Consider the following 14,177-nt stretch of genomic DNA (forward strand, 5'->3'; position numbering starts at 1 on the left):
GCGTCTTAAAGAATTTTTGATTTAAGAAGTTTATTTGCATACACAGTGCGGTGCCTATAGGCCTTTGATGGGCAAGTTGTCTATGTTAAAGACAGAGATGGCAATGACATTGGGGATTATCCTACCAATCATATAAACTGAGAGATATCTCAACTCAATTTGTTGTGCCAGGATTTTCAATTTTGTCACACAACTAAAGTTATTTATCTAAACCTACAACCTGTATGCATATCAATTTCTTTGAGCATTGCATGAACAGAAATATGTTAAATTTGACATCATTTTCAATATACCGTCAACTAGGGCTACACAATATAACACAAACAAATAAAAATTGCAGTTTTAGTTGGCGCAATTATCAAATTGCGTAGGCTGCAATTATTTCTCCAAAGAACAAAATATCCTGTCTTTTATAGAAAAATCTTGTATTCTCTCTGAAACATGCACTCTGAATAGAATCCTACTTATAAACATTTATCGTAAACCTAATTAAAATCACAATTAGGGATGCTTCGATCTAACCTTTTCAGTTTCGATACTTTGGTTTTTGGTCGATATTAACCGATACTAGCCTTGTAAACTCATTACAAAATGTATCCAATTGTGTTATTCATCCAGCAGGTACCTGTTGAAGAGCTTTGTATGAAACATTAGGCCAAAATTTGATACCCAATCCAGATAATTTTTCTGGATTGGCAGCGATATTTGTGCATCCCTAATCACAAAACATACATTTCCAATTGGTCTGTATCCAAAAACATCCAGCTATCAAATTTTGGATTCTTGTACACCATTTAAAAACCTTTGGTATAAGCAAATAAATATGTGATAGGTTTACGCTAAACTTAACACTAAAAATCTAAATAATCTTCAAATATTTGTAATTATTAAAATGTGTCAACTTATGGATGCTATGTGTATTAGACCTACTATTTACCATAACATATTTAATACACATTATCCCACCCTGTTGCTTTGGTAAGTATTTTCCAGTGATATCCTGAGGTCTAGGGCGGCATGTGGCTACAGTCGAGCAGTGATGCGCACGGATGCCTTTGTCAAACTTCCTCTCTCCTTCAGACTGTGTGGACATGTCAACAGAGTGTTTTCAGACGGGGTTTTTTTTTGTGTGTCTCATATAACTTTGCTTTGGGGAAAGTGTCTGTTGAACCGCTGTTGCGTGACTAGTCTTTCTGAACTCTACATGACCTGGTTTACATATTTCTGTAACTTACAGACAGCTTGTATTTCAAGTTTTTTGTGTTTGTCCATCTAATTTTGTTTTTCAAGAGTTGTAGTCATTGTTACATCAAATTTTGTCATTCTAAATAAGTCTAAATAAGTCTAATACTGTACCATACCGATCCATAGTCAGTAGAGTCCCTAGAGTTTAGGTGTTTAGTCCCATTTTAATATTCTTATAATCTATTTGGCAAAACACCATATATGGACAGAGTAGATGTAGCAAAATAGAAAAAATGCATAAATAAATAAAAATTCTAGTTATAATTCACCAGTTTAAGAAGCGAATACGGATGTGTTTATTTTAAGTTTGAGTCATTCGCTTTACCTCTTTCCATGTCCTTTAAGCCCATTTTCTGTAATATTTGTGCTGTCCACATAATGCTGCCTGCACTCTCCGAGATTAACCTTTTTCCGTATACATCCCTTTAAATGCATGTAGTGGTGTGTAATACGGCGCAAGCACGGGCGTAGTGAAGGACCTTGTGCACTGAATTGATAATGCATGTTTGCTGTGTGTGGGGGTGGGCTTCGCTTTACCTTGTGTGGCCCGGCCAGCTATACTCAAGGCAAACAATTTGTCTATTCATGAACTAACGTTGTTACAGGCAAGGCAGCTTGTGTATGGATGTATGTAAGGTAGACCAGGGATGAAGCGAGCGAGGGAGGAGGAGAGAGAGGAGGTCCATAGGGATTTGACTGTGAAATGAGAGGAGAGATGAGCAAAGGCTGAAATGAATAGGAATATTGATCAGGCTGCGTTTAAAGAAGCGTGCTTTCATGTGGAGCGTCGGCCTCCTCCTGACTGTAGCTCCTCTCTGCACTATATAAATGATAGACAGTGTATTCCGATTTATAGTCTCGCAGTTATGATCGATTAAGCGCCAAACTGAACTGGTGCCGATGAAATTATTCAGTCTTGAAAGAGTATAGACCAAAGATTTGAAAACATCTCACAACAGATATAGTGAAAACATTATATATTCATTTTTGTATGTGGTTTTCAGGGGACATTTTTATAGATTCCAAAATGATTCTAAACTTGGACTAAGCAAAATGAATCTAAGCTACTATTAAAGGTTAAAGGTACAGTACGCAACTTTCTGGAGATGGCACTGACCCGTCACCTGCATGATTCCATGGAAATCAAAAGTTCCATGGAAATCAAGCACTCCATGGAAATATAAAAGTTTTATACCATGCTGTGGAAGATAATTGCCAAAGGAATAACATTTCCACGGAAATAAACATGAGTCAGGGTTGTGGACATGCAAGCCAGCTCACGGTAAGGACACAAGTTTTTCTATGTTTGTCAGTGATGAAAAGCAACAACAACATGCTTTTATTTTAGCCTATTTTTTGGTTAAAAGTGACTTACTGTGGCTTTAAACTATAAGAAAAGTAGATGTATAAGAGGTCCACTATAGACTTTTGGGGAAAATATTCTAAAAAAGTAATCATATATTTAGCATTTTATCAACTTGCTTTATAGAAGGCTACAAAACATCACTGTGCAAACTGAATTCAAAACCTATTCAATGGCAACCTGCCCTTAACCCAACTACAATAATTACATGTAGGTTCAAATTGTACTTTTAATAAAATAGTCAATAATTTCTACTACTATTACTACAACTACTGGCAACACTTTATAATAACTACACTTTTAAGCTCATGAACAAAGACTTAATTCATAATGAACAGATAGTTTACCAGTCTTGGCAGCAGTTGGCAAAAACATAAACTTCTTAACGTAAGTAAGGCATGTGATAAAGAGCGTCTAGACCAGTGCCTGCGTGGGACACTTTCTGGGCCTAGAGCCAAAGTTTGTTTTTAGTTTTTTTCGGGGAAGAAGACTCCGGTTGTTATCAGTTTGAATGTGACGGTGGCATGGCTGCTCATGGTGTCTGCAGTGATCCTTATCTCGATCCCGTCTGGGCTGTTTTTGTGTTTGGGAACAAGGAGGAACAGGTGTGTGAGAGAGGGAGGGACAGACAGAGAGAGAGAGAGGGAAAGAGAGAGAGGAGACACAAAGGGGGTGGGGGTGAAGGAGACAGAGTGGGAGAGAGAGAAACAGGGAGGGGTAAAGGGAAGAGAATGAGAGAGAGGAGGGAGAAGAGGAAGAGAAATAAAGGGGAGAGAGAAGGGGGGATGAGAGTGAATGGGAGAAAAAAGATTGAGAGAGAGGGGGAAGTAAAGAGAAGCAGGTACAGAAGGAGGGAAAGAGGAGTAAACAAAACAGAGAGGAGAGGAGAGAGAAAGACAATGAGTGAGACAAGGACAGAGGAAAGAGAAAGAGAAAGAGAGGGATTACTAAAGTGCCATCCTGTCTGCTGTCTGTGTCTGTTGGTGCCCTGTGTCACCTGTTGGGACACCTGCCAAACCAGTCCCACTTTAGTTGAGTTTTACACATTGTTTATCTTTTTTAAACATCAATAGCCACTGGGTCATGTTTAGGACACTAGATCGTTAATGTTTGATAGTAAATTGCATTAATTACTAAATGGCTAACAGTCTGGGCTAGCTGAAACTACAAGTGAACAGTCACAGATCCAGTGATTGTAATAATTTCGTTTCAGCACTTTTATGAGGTCTAAATAATTTGAATTCCTTTAAAATGAACTCACAATGTAGTAAGTGTTTCTGTTAAGTTATAGTGTGGATTTTCATCTACCGGTATTTATTTTTGTGGCAAACTATGAGAAAATGTGACTATGGGTTCTTTATTGTATTCATAAATTAATCAGAGCTGGTTAAACCCAAAAATACAGTGTCTTTAAACGCACCACTTGACTCTATCCGTCCCTTGTGTCCTCTTATTGATTTGACTGAAACTGAGCTGCCAGTCCTGGATAAATGGATTATTGGATTAATGCTGTGAAGGTCCCTGTGTTTGTGTATATAGGACCACCAACAAGACACTACTATTCTACCGCACTCTGCCATTTGTCAAAGTTACCTTCTGGTCTTTTATGTTTACAATCGAATATACAACATGTGTCTCAATGTGTTTTTCAATTATGTTTTTTAATGTTTTCAGGAAAGCCATTTACAAAATACAAAAATGCTAAAAATGAAAGGGATTTACTTAGAACACAACTGCATTTGGATCAGCTCTTGTACAGTTGACCAGAGGTGCTCAGGGTTGGGTAGAGTTGCCAAACATTGTACTCAAGTAAGAGTAACATTACTTCCAAATAATATTACTCAAATATAAGTACAAAGTAGTGGTCCAAGAAAATACTCAAGTAACAGTAAAAAAATATTTGGGAAAAGTTCAACTCAGATAAGACTAACTTAAAGAGTATCTGTTAGGACATCAGATTTATAAATAATACACAAAGTCAGGTATTTTCAAAGGACAGAAACAAAAGGAGACAAACAGTGAAAGAAACACAAAGCTTCAGGTCATTTTACTGTCAACATAAAGCTTATGTCACTTGTAGACTTTTACTCAAGTAAGGGTAATATTACTTCATTAACAAAAATAGAAGAAGATAGAAAAGCACTCTGAAAAAAATAATTTCTTTAGAAAGTTACTCAAGTACATGTAACTGAGTACTACCCGCCTCCGCATGTGTTCCCCTTATCTGTTTGGGAGTGTCTTAATAGCTAACTCCAAGCTGTTAATAGAAATAGGACAAAAGTAATGACAAATATATATACAAGCAGAACCATGATGTGATTGTAAATGACCAAAATAGCTTTAAAAATACAGGAAAATAAAGTAAAAAAAAAAAAAAAAGAATTAAGTGGAAAATATATGGGTGTCCAAGAATGTGTTCACTAGTAAAAATACACTTTTCCCCAGCACCAATGTCTCATACAATTGTCCTTTACTACTTTGAAACAGGCTAATATGAAACTTTTTAGTAACTGCACTTTAATTAGCCTTAATATAGCATCAAGAATGTCATTATGAACAAATGAGAATTGCTTCTACCTCCCAACCCCAAGTGAGTAGTTACTAAGGCTTTGTTCATTATGAATTGTGAAAAGCTGTTGTTATGGTGGTGTTATTATGACGCCTATAGTCATACAATTCTATACCTAATCCCACTTCATTACATTAAGATGATAAGAAATTAGTCATAAAATAAAAACACACTGATTAGCAAATGGAAAAGTAGCTGTGCATAGGAGTGGAGTTGTAGCTTATCAGATTACCTCATCATGACCATGAAGCCTTATTTATTTACTCCAGTGGCCTATCTTTTAATCTTTGACACAGTTGAGGGGCTGAGCAGAACAGGATGCGGTCCGGAGCAGACAGGTCGGGACTGAGGCTGTGTGTCTGTGAGGCATGTAAAACGTGCAGTCTGAAAGAACGAACACCCAAATAAAGCCTGTTTACTTCCCCCATAGAGAAGCACAGGGAGGAGAGGGGGCGGCACTCCAGCCTCCACTGTCCATGGACACCCACTGCTCTATGTAAACATCTAATTTAAGTGACTAAATACAACAGCTATTCAGATTGTCTATATGATTTATCGTGTGTATACTTTTCTACTTTTCTACAGCTAACTTTGGCTCAATTTAAGGTGCACTCAATGTAATATTGCACAGTATGGCATTAAATATACCATGCAGACAAGCAGTTGACGCTATAAGGCCAAGTTACAGGTCAAATTTGTGGAAAGGTGAGCACATTCATAGTAAGAATGCATATATTTCAAGTATATTGTCAAAGTATGAGACACTCCAGGCAAAGCAATGGGGACATGCAAGTGGAACATTACATAGTGCACCTTTAATGTAGTCATTTGGAAATAGGAAATTAAACTGGACTAATGTCTACTATAACTGCTAAAACCAATATAGCGTATGCCATAAACTTGAATTTGATTCCTTACATAAATGTTACAAATATTGCCACAAGCTACAGTTATCTCAGTTTTAACACCATCTGATGTTAGGGCAGGGGCATATGTGAACAGAAATGTGCTAAAACATCTGCAGTGAAGGCGTTTTAAATCCACACTTGAGTTGAAAGGTCGACATAGCCTTGTTTTGCACATTTTATCTTGCCCCAGATAAGACTGGCCATCAGGCATATTGTGAGTGTGTATGCGAGTGGTTAAGGCTTATGGCAAATGAAAACTACTGTGGGGTTTAGCTGGTTAGAGGGGCCAATATCCCATGTAGTTGTCAACTCAAATCTAGAAATTACAAATGACTCATTGTAACATAAGGCAACAAATATTACAACACAACACAATTATGGCAATACGTATATACATTTATAAAATATGATCCAAATAAATAAGTTATAGATAAATAGAAAAATGTCTGACAGTGGTTAGTATTTAGTGTTTGGAATTTATTTACTTGAATTTTTAATATTTTTTCATTCATTATTTAAAATTGACTGAAAAAAATAATTCCGTGGGTTTCATTGTGATGAAAAATTGTGTCTGTTGCCATGGCAGTTCCTCAAAATCTGAAAAAAGTAAAATTTGTAATTTTGTAATTCTTATCTCTCTTTGAGACTTCTGTACATTACATTATCTAAATGAAAAAGTCTTCAAAATGGTACCTATACCAGGAAATAGAAACCGAGGAACTGACTTTTATTTTGACTATATTTTAAAAACTTGGTCATTTGTACCATTGCATTTAAAAACCATACCCTATATTTCTGCCCTTTTAGTTGCTTCCAAAATGTCTTCCCTTCGTTGTCCTACATTTTCCACAGCCATTGCAGAGCAGTTTTGTCTTTCGCGTGTCCGCCGGAGCCGGCAGACTCTCCCTGTGTTGTATTATACATGCACAGAGACAGCACAGATATTTTTAGCCCGCGGTTAGCATGTGTGTTTGTGTTTTCTGAGACTGGAGTCATCTGGAGGATCCACGTGACCTGAATGGGACCAGGGCAGAGCAGGCTTAACCTCGGTGTCACTGGGATAGGAGCTAGCCTTTGGTAGTACACACATACAGTACTGTAGTGTTTGCTATTGGACAGCACAGGCAAACTCAACACAATTGTAGAGCATGTGCCCAGCTACAGTTAGATGAGGTCTTTTGCAGAGCTATTCCCTACTATGAAATTATAAACTTATAAGAATGGAGATAATGGGACAAAAGGCCTTGTTGTAGAGTAAGGCAAGCCCTTTCAGCAATACTTTGTCTTGATTTGTTTAATGTATATTTTTAAAGGTGCACTATGTAACTTTTTTGGTGGGACGTCTAACACTTGCCGGTCTCCTTGGAGTTGTTGCTTTGTCTGGTATGTTCCACAATACGACATCAAACCATACCATATAAGTCCATAGAAAGTGTAAGTAGTAGCAGTAGTAGCAATAGCAGTAGTAGTAGTGGGTGGCAGTGGAAGTAGCGGGGCAGACTGGTTAGCTGGTAATGATTAGGACTAAAACAGGCCAGGGTTCACCAGAGCAAGTGCAAGAAATGCTAATCCACTAAGTACCACGGCTAGCCCTGGATTTAACCAAAGAGCTGGCGACGCAGGGGGGCATGCTAGGATCCTTTGGTCGCTAGCCCAAGTCTGTAGAGACAAGAGATGTGATACATGCTTCATTACTGCATATTAGGAGTAGCAGAATAGAGGAGGGCAATAGTGGCACCAAGATAATATTGAAATTAATGTTTTGAAGGTACGCAAAATTTGATTAATACGTATGTCATCTTAAGAAAATGATCAAAACGGTAAAAATAAAAAGTACATACATTTACATATTTCTGTACTTTTGTGTTTGATTTTAGCACATTTGACCACATTTCAACCAGATTACTACATATTATTTGATTATGTAACAATAAAAATAAATACATTGAGATATATGTTGACTGGTTTCCCTAGATAAATTATTTGCTTCATTACTGCAGATTAGAATTGATGATGTTTTATAAATCACTATGAAATGGCATCAGGCAGGGAAGATGTGTTCAATAACAGTTGTGTTGCAGTCTATACGTCCTTGTGTGTACGTTTGTTAGCGCTAAGCAGAGGAGATAATGAGTTGGAGTGTGGGCGGTGGGCGTTAAGCTTGTCAACTGTCAGGTAAACTGGAATTACAGGGAGAGAGAGACGAAGGCTACTATTACACAGAATGGGCCATATGCACACACAGACACACACAGGGTTAACACACACTCTTAATGAGCTGTCAGCTGTCTCGTCAGGGTTTAGAGCATCTGCTACAGTGACTGGGGCCAAACACATAAAAAGGGGGGCGCTTGACCTGGACATAATGCCAGTTTAGGTTTTGTCGCAGCTCAAATCATAGTCTGACAGATTTCCATGGGTTTCAGAATGATACAAAATTTGGATCTCTGCCATAGTGTTGAGCAATTTAAACCAAAATATTACATCTTTTGAATGGAAAAAGTCCTCAAAATGTTGCATATAACAGAAAGCTAAAATAGATTGGGTAGATGGTGGTTGCCAGAGTTGTGATATGTTACCTGTCATAAGTTATAATCGGGGAAATGGGTGTGGAAATAAAAAAATAATAAAAAAATAGAAGTGACCACTGTATTTGAGAATATAGGAATACTTGGTTTGTCTAGATATGTTTTTGAATGGGCACAGTGATGAATGGACTATCATATACTCAATGCTACTCTAATTTGATCTGAATACTGGTGTAGGAATAATTTGAACCAATAAAGTTACGATTTGCAAAAAAAAATAAAAAAAAATCTTAAATCATAAAATCAATACTGGTAAAATTATATGTCTTTAAATTCTATTAGTTGTTCTTTATAGTGTTTTCATTATTGTCAATCGAAATATTTGGACTATAGACTGTGAGACAGAGAAAGTCCCAGTAACTTCTATTGGGCTAATCTAAAATGTGTGTGTTAGTGTGTGTAGGTAAAAGTGACATCATATTTTTTCAGTTATTGTGTTTCAAATGTTATTAAAGTACCAGATTTAGCTTAAATATTACCCGCTTTAGTTAGGTTTAAAGATATTATTGAGACATTTTCACACTACTGCGCACATACACATTTCTCATTGCATTGACGTCTTAATACAAAGTGCAACCTCTGTATCCAGCCCTCTCTGATCCCATTATCTCCCTCATTTCTGCTAAATCTTTGCTATCTAATCCACCACATCTCGCCTGTACGTGCCAGATTCTTCCCAAGAAAGACTGAGGGAACTTGAATTGAACGACCCCTTCCATCTCTCCGCTCATGGCCAGTTTGTAAATTGGCCCAAATCCAATGGTAGCCTCCAGTCCACTGCAGTGCTTTTATTGTTGTTCCTCTCTTTACTCCCCCCCACCCCCCTCTTCCTTGCTATCCTCTCTCTCAATGCTGCAGTGCTGCCTTTTAAAGAAGAAAAAAAAAGCGCTTGTAAACTAGGGCTGCATGATTTAGAGAAAAAAAAAAAAATAATAAAAATTTTTGTGAAAAGCTTTGTGACTAAGTTTGCAATTTATGTTTTAATAATAGGATTCTGTTTAAAGTTCACATTTTGAACACATCCAGGAGACTTGGAAAAAAATGAACTGGCAAACTAATACAAGAATTACATTTCAGAACCTGTTTGAACAGATCTAAACTACAGTGTTAGTAAGTTTTATGCAGAATAAGGCAGGATATTTCGTTGTTTGTGTAGAAAACTATGATGCTAACAATTTGCAGCATTTGCTAATTGCGTGTATTCAAGTTGCAGTTTCGATTGTGATTAATCTTGCAGTCCTATAGTAAGCTGAGAGAGTAGCTGGCACAGACACACCTGGTTAGGCATATGGCTGCAGCCCCTTACATTGGCATGCACAAGCCTACTCACCCATGGCATTGTAAATAAGGCCCTATAGCCTATTTACACATCAATGCGCACTAGTTGGATCGGCAGCACTTGCGGCAAAGGGCTTTTCTTGTTTATTTGTTATTGTCGACTTGCATCCGGGCTTGAATAGGTGTTACTGCTGGCGTCCTTACTGCGAGATTATAAGGAGAAGGTATGCCATTATGTGGAGATGGAAAACTTACTAACCCCGGGCACGTCAATCAGCTTAAAACTTCAATTATGTTCTGGGGATAATGCCAAAACATGGAAGTTGGGGATGTGAAATAGTTGTTGTAATAGTAGTAGTACTGCGTAGGAAGGATTAGTTGTTATATCCCAAGATGTGCATAGGTGAAATGGTGCCTCTCAATTGGTCATAGAGGATTACGAGTGAATGGCTGTCAATCAGACTAGCTATTGTGTAGATTTAGGCTACGTCTCCTGCCTCATGCTCAAAGTTGCTTAGAAAAAATATGCACATTTAAAACAACATCTAGCACTAGACTACAAATTTTACAAGCGGTAAGGTATTTCCACATTTATTTACAATATTTGCTTTTCTCATAAACATGTGGCATACATACATTTACATTTATTCTCACCTTTTGAGTCCATGTAATAAGGCATATGCAGTAATGCTGACATGCTAATAGTATGCCTAGCGCCTATATGAAAAAATGTTGAAGCCTAGATCAATTGCCTGGTTTGAAAACGCACACTAATATGACACTACAATTTAAAAATATTGTAATCCTTTAATAGAACAATTGAAAAAACATGCATAATTCAGGATAAGCTACAAAGCTGAAAGCCTTGTTCTGACACCATCTATCTCTGTAATTTGGTCCTATTGTTCCCAGCCTTTTAAACACTCGTTGTAATTACTGGTAGAGTAGTCATTCGTCTTCGTCCATTTCCGGTGCCTTGAGTCCAGTCGATAAAATACTGTCTGTTTGTAATCCACTCAGCCCACCATAAACGTTTATATATGTATTTTAAAGGGTCTAACAAGTCAATTATTCATGGTTTTTACATGCACAACCCTTGCGTGCCTTCTCCTGCCCCTCCATCGTGCTCCTATACTTTGAATCCCTAATGCTACGTTGCCTTGTTTGACGGCCCACTGTTTGTATAACACGTTTCCCATAGTTAAACATCAGTTTACTCAGTTTGTAGCTTCTCAAAGCGATTTTGCAAAAAAACCCAAAAAACAACAAAAAACACAAGTAAACTATCCATTTTTTGAAGGTGCACTGTGTCAGTCACAAAATATACTTTGATAAACATGTATTCCTAGTGTGAACAGGGTAGCCTATCCACAGATCTGACTTGTAGCTCACAGTGGTGGTGTCATAATTTTGTCTTCATGGAGATAAGTTTAATGCCATGCTGTGGGACAATGCAAGCAAAGCAATAACATCTCCTTTGAGACATGCAGTTAAGCGTCACAAAAGTTACACAGTGGACTTTTAATGCACCTGCAATATTAAATGCATTTACTCTTTTGAATTGGTAGTCTAGTATGTAAGTATGTAGTAGCCATGTTGTTTGCCAATGCGGGTTTTTCACTGTTTTATTCATAGACCCATTATATCCTCTGCAGCAGTCTTCACTACATTACCAAGCTTTATTACACATAACATTGAGTGTCAAGCTATTCATCATAGTTTGGGATGAAATCTATCTTTATTTTACATAATTTAAAAAGCCTTTGTCTAGGTGTCACTGTTGTTTCTTGCCACCTTACCACGTTTCATGACAGAATTGGTATATCATTTTAATTATGCAAAACAGACCAGCCAGCATGCTTCCTTTAATCTTAATCTGGATCTCTCTCATTCAATTTAGACTTTAAATTCTGCATGTTGTTGATAGAAAAACAGTATTTTTATGGCCCTAAAGCTGTGATTTTTGATGATGATAATCCAATATGCCTATCTAGTTATGGTTGGGATAGCATTTAAATTTGAATAATACAGTTTCGACTTAACAATTATGTGTTAGCAAACATTGTGTTTTCATAAAAGGCTCGATACTAATTTTGATCCTATTATGAATATTCAGATGTGTTTTTCATACAATAGAATGCAATTTTCAACCCAAAACAAGTGGGATTTATGTATTTAATAATATATTGCTAGTAGTAATATTATTATAGTAGTTCTGACAAAGAGCAAGACCATTAAGAAACAATTCAGGAAAAGTCAAATTTTTTTGTGTTGGTACTTACTTGTTCAAAAGAGTTTCTAGATTCAATACTAGCTTCAGTATTGACAAACATCTAGTATTTTATTTTTGATAATCCTATAAGGTAAGGTATTAAAGGTGTAGAGGAAGACCAAAGAGGAGATTTATGATTAAGAGGATACAGAGGCAAGGGTCCGATGAAGGTGGATGATTTGTTGTGGCAATCGCGAAAAGCCCAACAGCGGGGAAAATAAGACAATATAAGGGGACAGTTTCATAGACAGAAAATGTGGTGGCATGATAGTGATGCATCACCTTGTGTTTCAAATCATTACATTGAATATGATGTATGGATAGGGCTACAGACTCTGCCCCAGGTTTAACCATTGTGTCCTTCTCCCATTGTTTTACAGAAGGCAGTGGAGGAGGAGGAGAGCCGCTCTAAGAAGCCCCTGGTGGACATTTGCCCTCCTAGCGGCAAATTATCAGACAGCGAACATGTTAAGAAGGTGAGTGATATGACAAGATTAATAGGGTTTAAAATTGTATTTGTCATGAAGTTAGATTTCACAATATAATAGTAAATATATATTAAGACATTTTGGAAACAGATTGTCCAAAAGGGAGTTATTTAACTTGATAATTTATATTGGTTAGTAACAAGGCCACTATAATCCATTCACACCACATTTTTAGCTGATTAATGGTAATTTGATCTGTTCCCATCTAAATTAAAGACTACAGCACTACAAAATATTGTAATGTCATCTAAAACCAATTGTTTTTGTATTTTCTGATGGGCAAACTTTTTTTAATGGATGGGTCTACGGCCAATTCTCTGCAACAAATGTAACTATTTATTGTGTTATAGCAATGGTCAAAATGGTGTATTATTCAGGAAATTCATATTCAAAGCAATTTTTATTAGTTTTTATTTAGAATAAAATTGTGTCAGAATTTAAGTAAAAAACAAACAATTAAATTCTGTTGACACGTAAGTTATATTTGAAAAGGAATAACCATAGAGACCAGCTAGCATCAATCCCTTGCATCTAACTAAAATTTGACCTCTGTTCTTCGGTGCTGTCTTTACTCCCAGTGTGTGTAGTTTGTTACCACCCCAGTCTTTTGACCCCGGCATAAGGTCAACACTCCACTCCACCCCACCCCCTCTCCTCTTCCACACCCCCCATGGCTCATTCACACACAGATCTATTCACGTCGACATGCTTCTCCCCTTACACCTGTCAGAAAGCTACATCACCTCTCCTCCCCCGACAATTAGGGCAGCACAATAATAGAACAAAATCAGCATTATTTGAATTATGTGTGAACAATATAAGATGTGGTATTGAGTGTCCCATTTTAAAAGTGAAATATTGATTTGAATTTGTGAAATAGAAAAAATCAAATAAGAAAATCACATCCATTGTTGTTGTTAATTTGAACTCTCAGTCACCACCTCCAATCATGTCATATGGGCACACAGACAGTGTTTGTGAAATGATTTGCCCAAGGACACAATGGCAGTGTGTAATGGGGGTTGAACCACCCTTCTTGAGGTTTGGCAGGTGTATCTATGAGGGTTGTAAAAAAAAAAAACATTGAAAAACATGCATTCTTACTGTGTGCGGGCTCACCTCTTCACAGACCTGACCAGTAACTTGTTGGTGTCACCTGCTTGTCTCCATGCAGGTAGATAGGTTAAATGTCATACTGTGCAACATTACAAGTAAGACAATCACATCTCCATGGAGACATGCAGGTGGAGGACAGTTACATCATTGTATCATTGTGGTATTGAAATCAGTATCAGCAAGTTTTCCCTAGTACTGAAATGTATTTTGAAATTTCAGCACTAATATCTACAGACTGCTTCCATACCACTGACTGACCTTCCTTTGCAATTTAGTTAAAACCTCATCATCGCAGCACTATAATGCTGTATAGATACAGAAATATGAACAAGGACTAGACCAGTGAGCTA

General features: G+C 37.2%; 1 protein-coding gene across 2 annotated transcripts in view; it reads left to right on the forward strand.

The window, feature by feature from the left end:
• skila (SKI-like proto-oncogene a) overlaps window positions 1-14,177 on the forward strand; it is a 45,782-nt gene that overhangs the window by 20,708 nt on the left and 10,897 nt on the right. For both annotated transcript variants that reach the window (XM_055228488.1, XM_055228487.1), the window contains exon 3: window positions 12,604-12,699. In XM_055228488.1, coding sequence (XP_055084463.1) covers window positions 12,604-12,699 — 96 coding nt within the window. The remainder of the gene's footprint in view (window positions 1-12,603; window positions 12,700-14,177) is intronic.

The sequence above is a fragment of the Periophthalmus magnuspinnatus genome, chromosome 17 (assembly GCF_009829125.3).
Source record: "Periophthalmus magnuspinnatus isolate fPerMag1 chromosome 17, fPerMag1.2.pri, whole genome shotgun sequence".
Taxonomy (NCBI): Eukaryota; Metazoa; Chordata; class Actinopteri; order Gobiiformes; family Gobiidae; genus Periophthalmus; species Periophthalmus magnuspinnatus.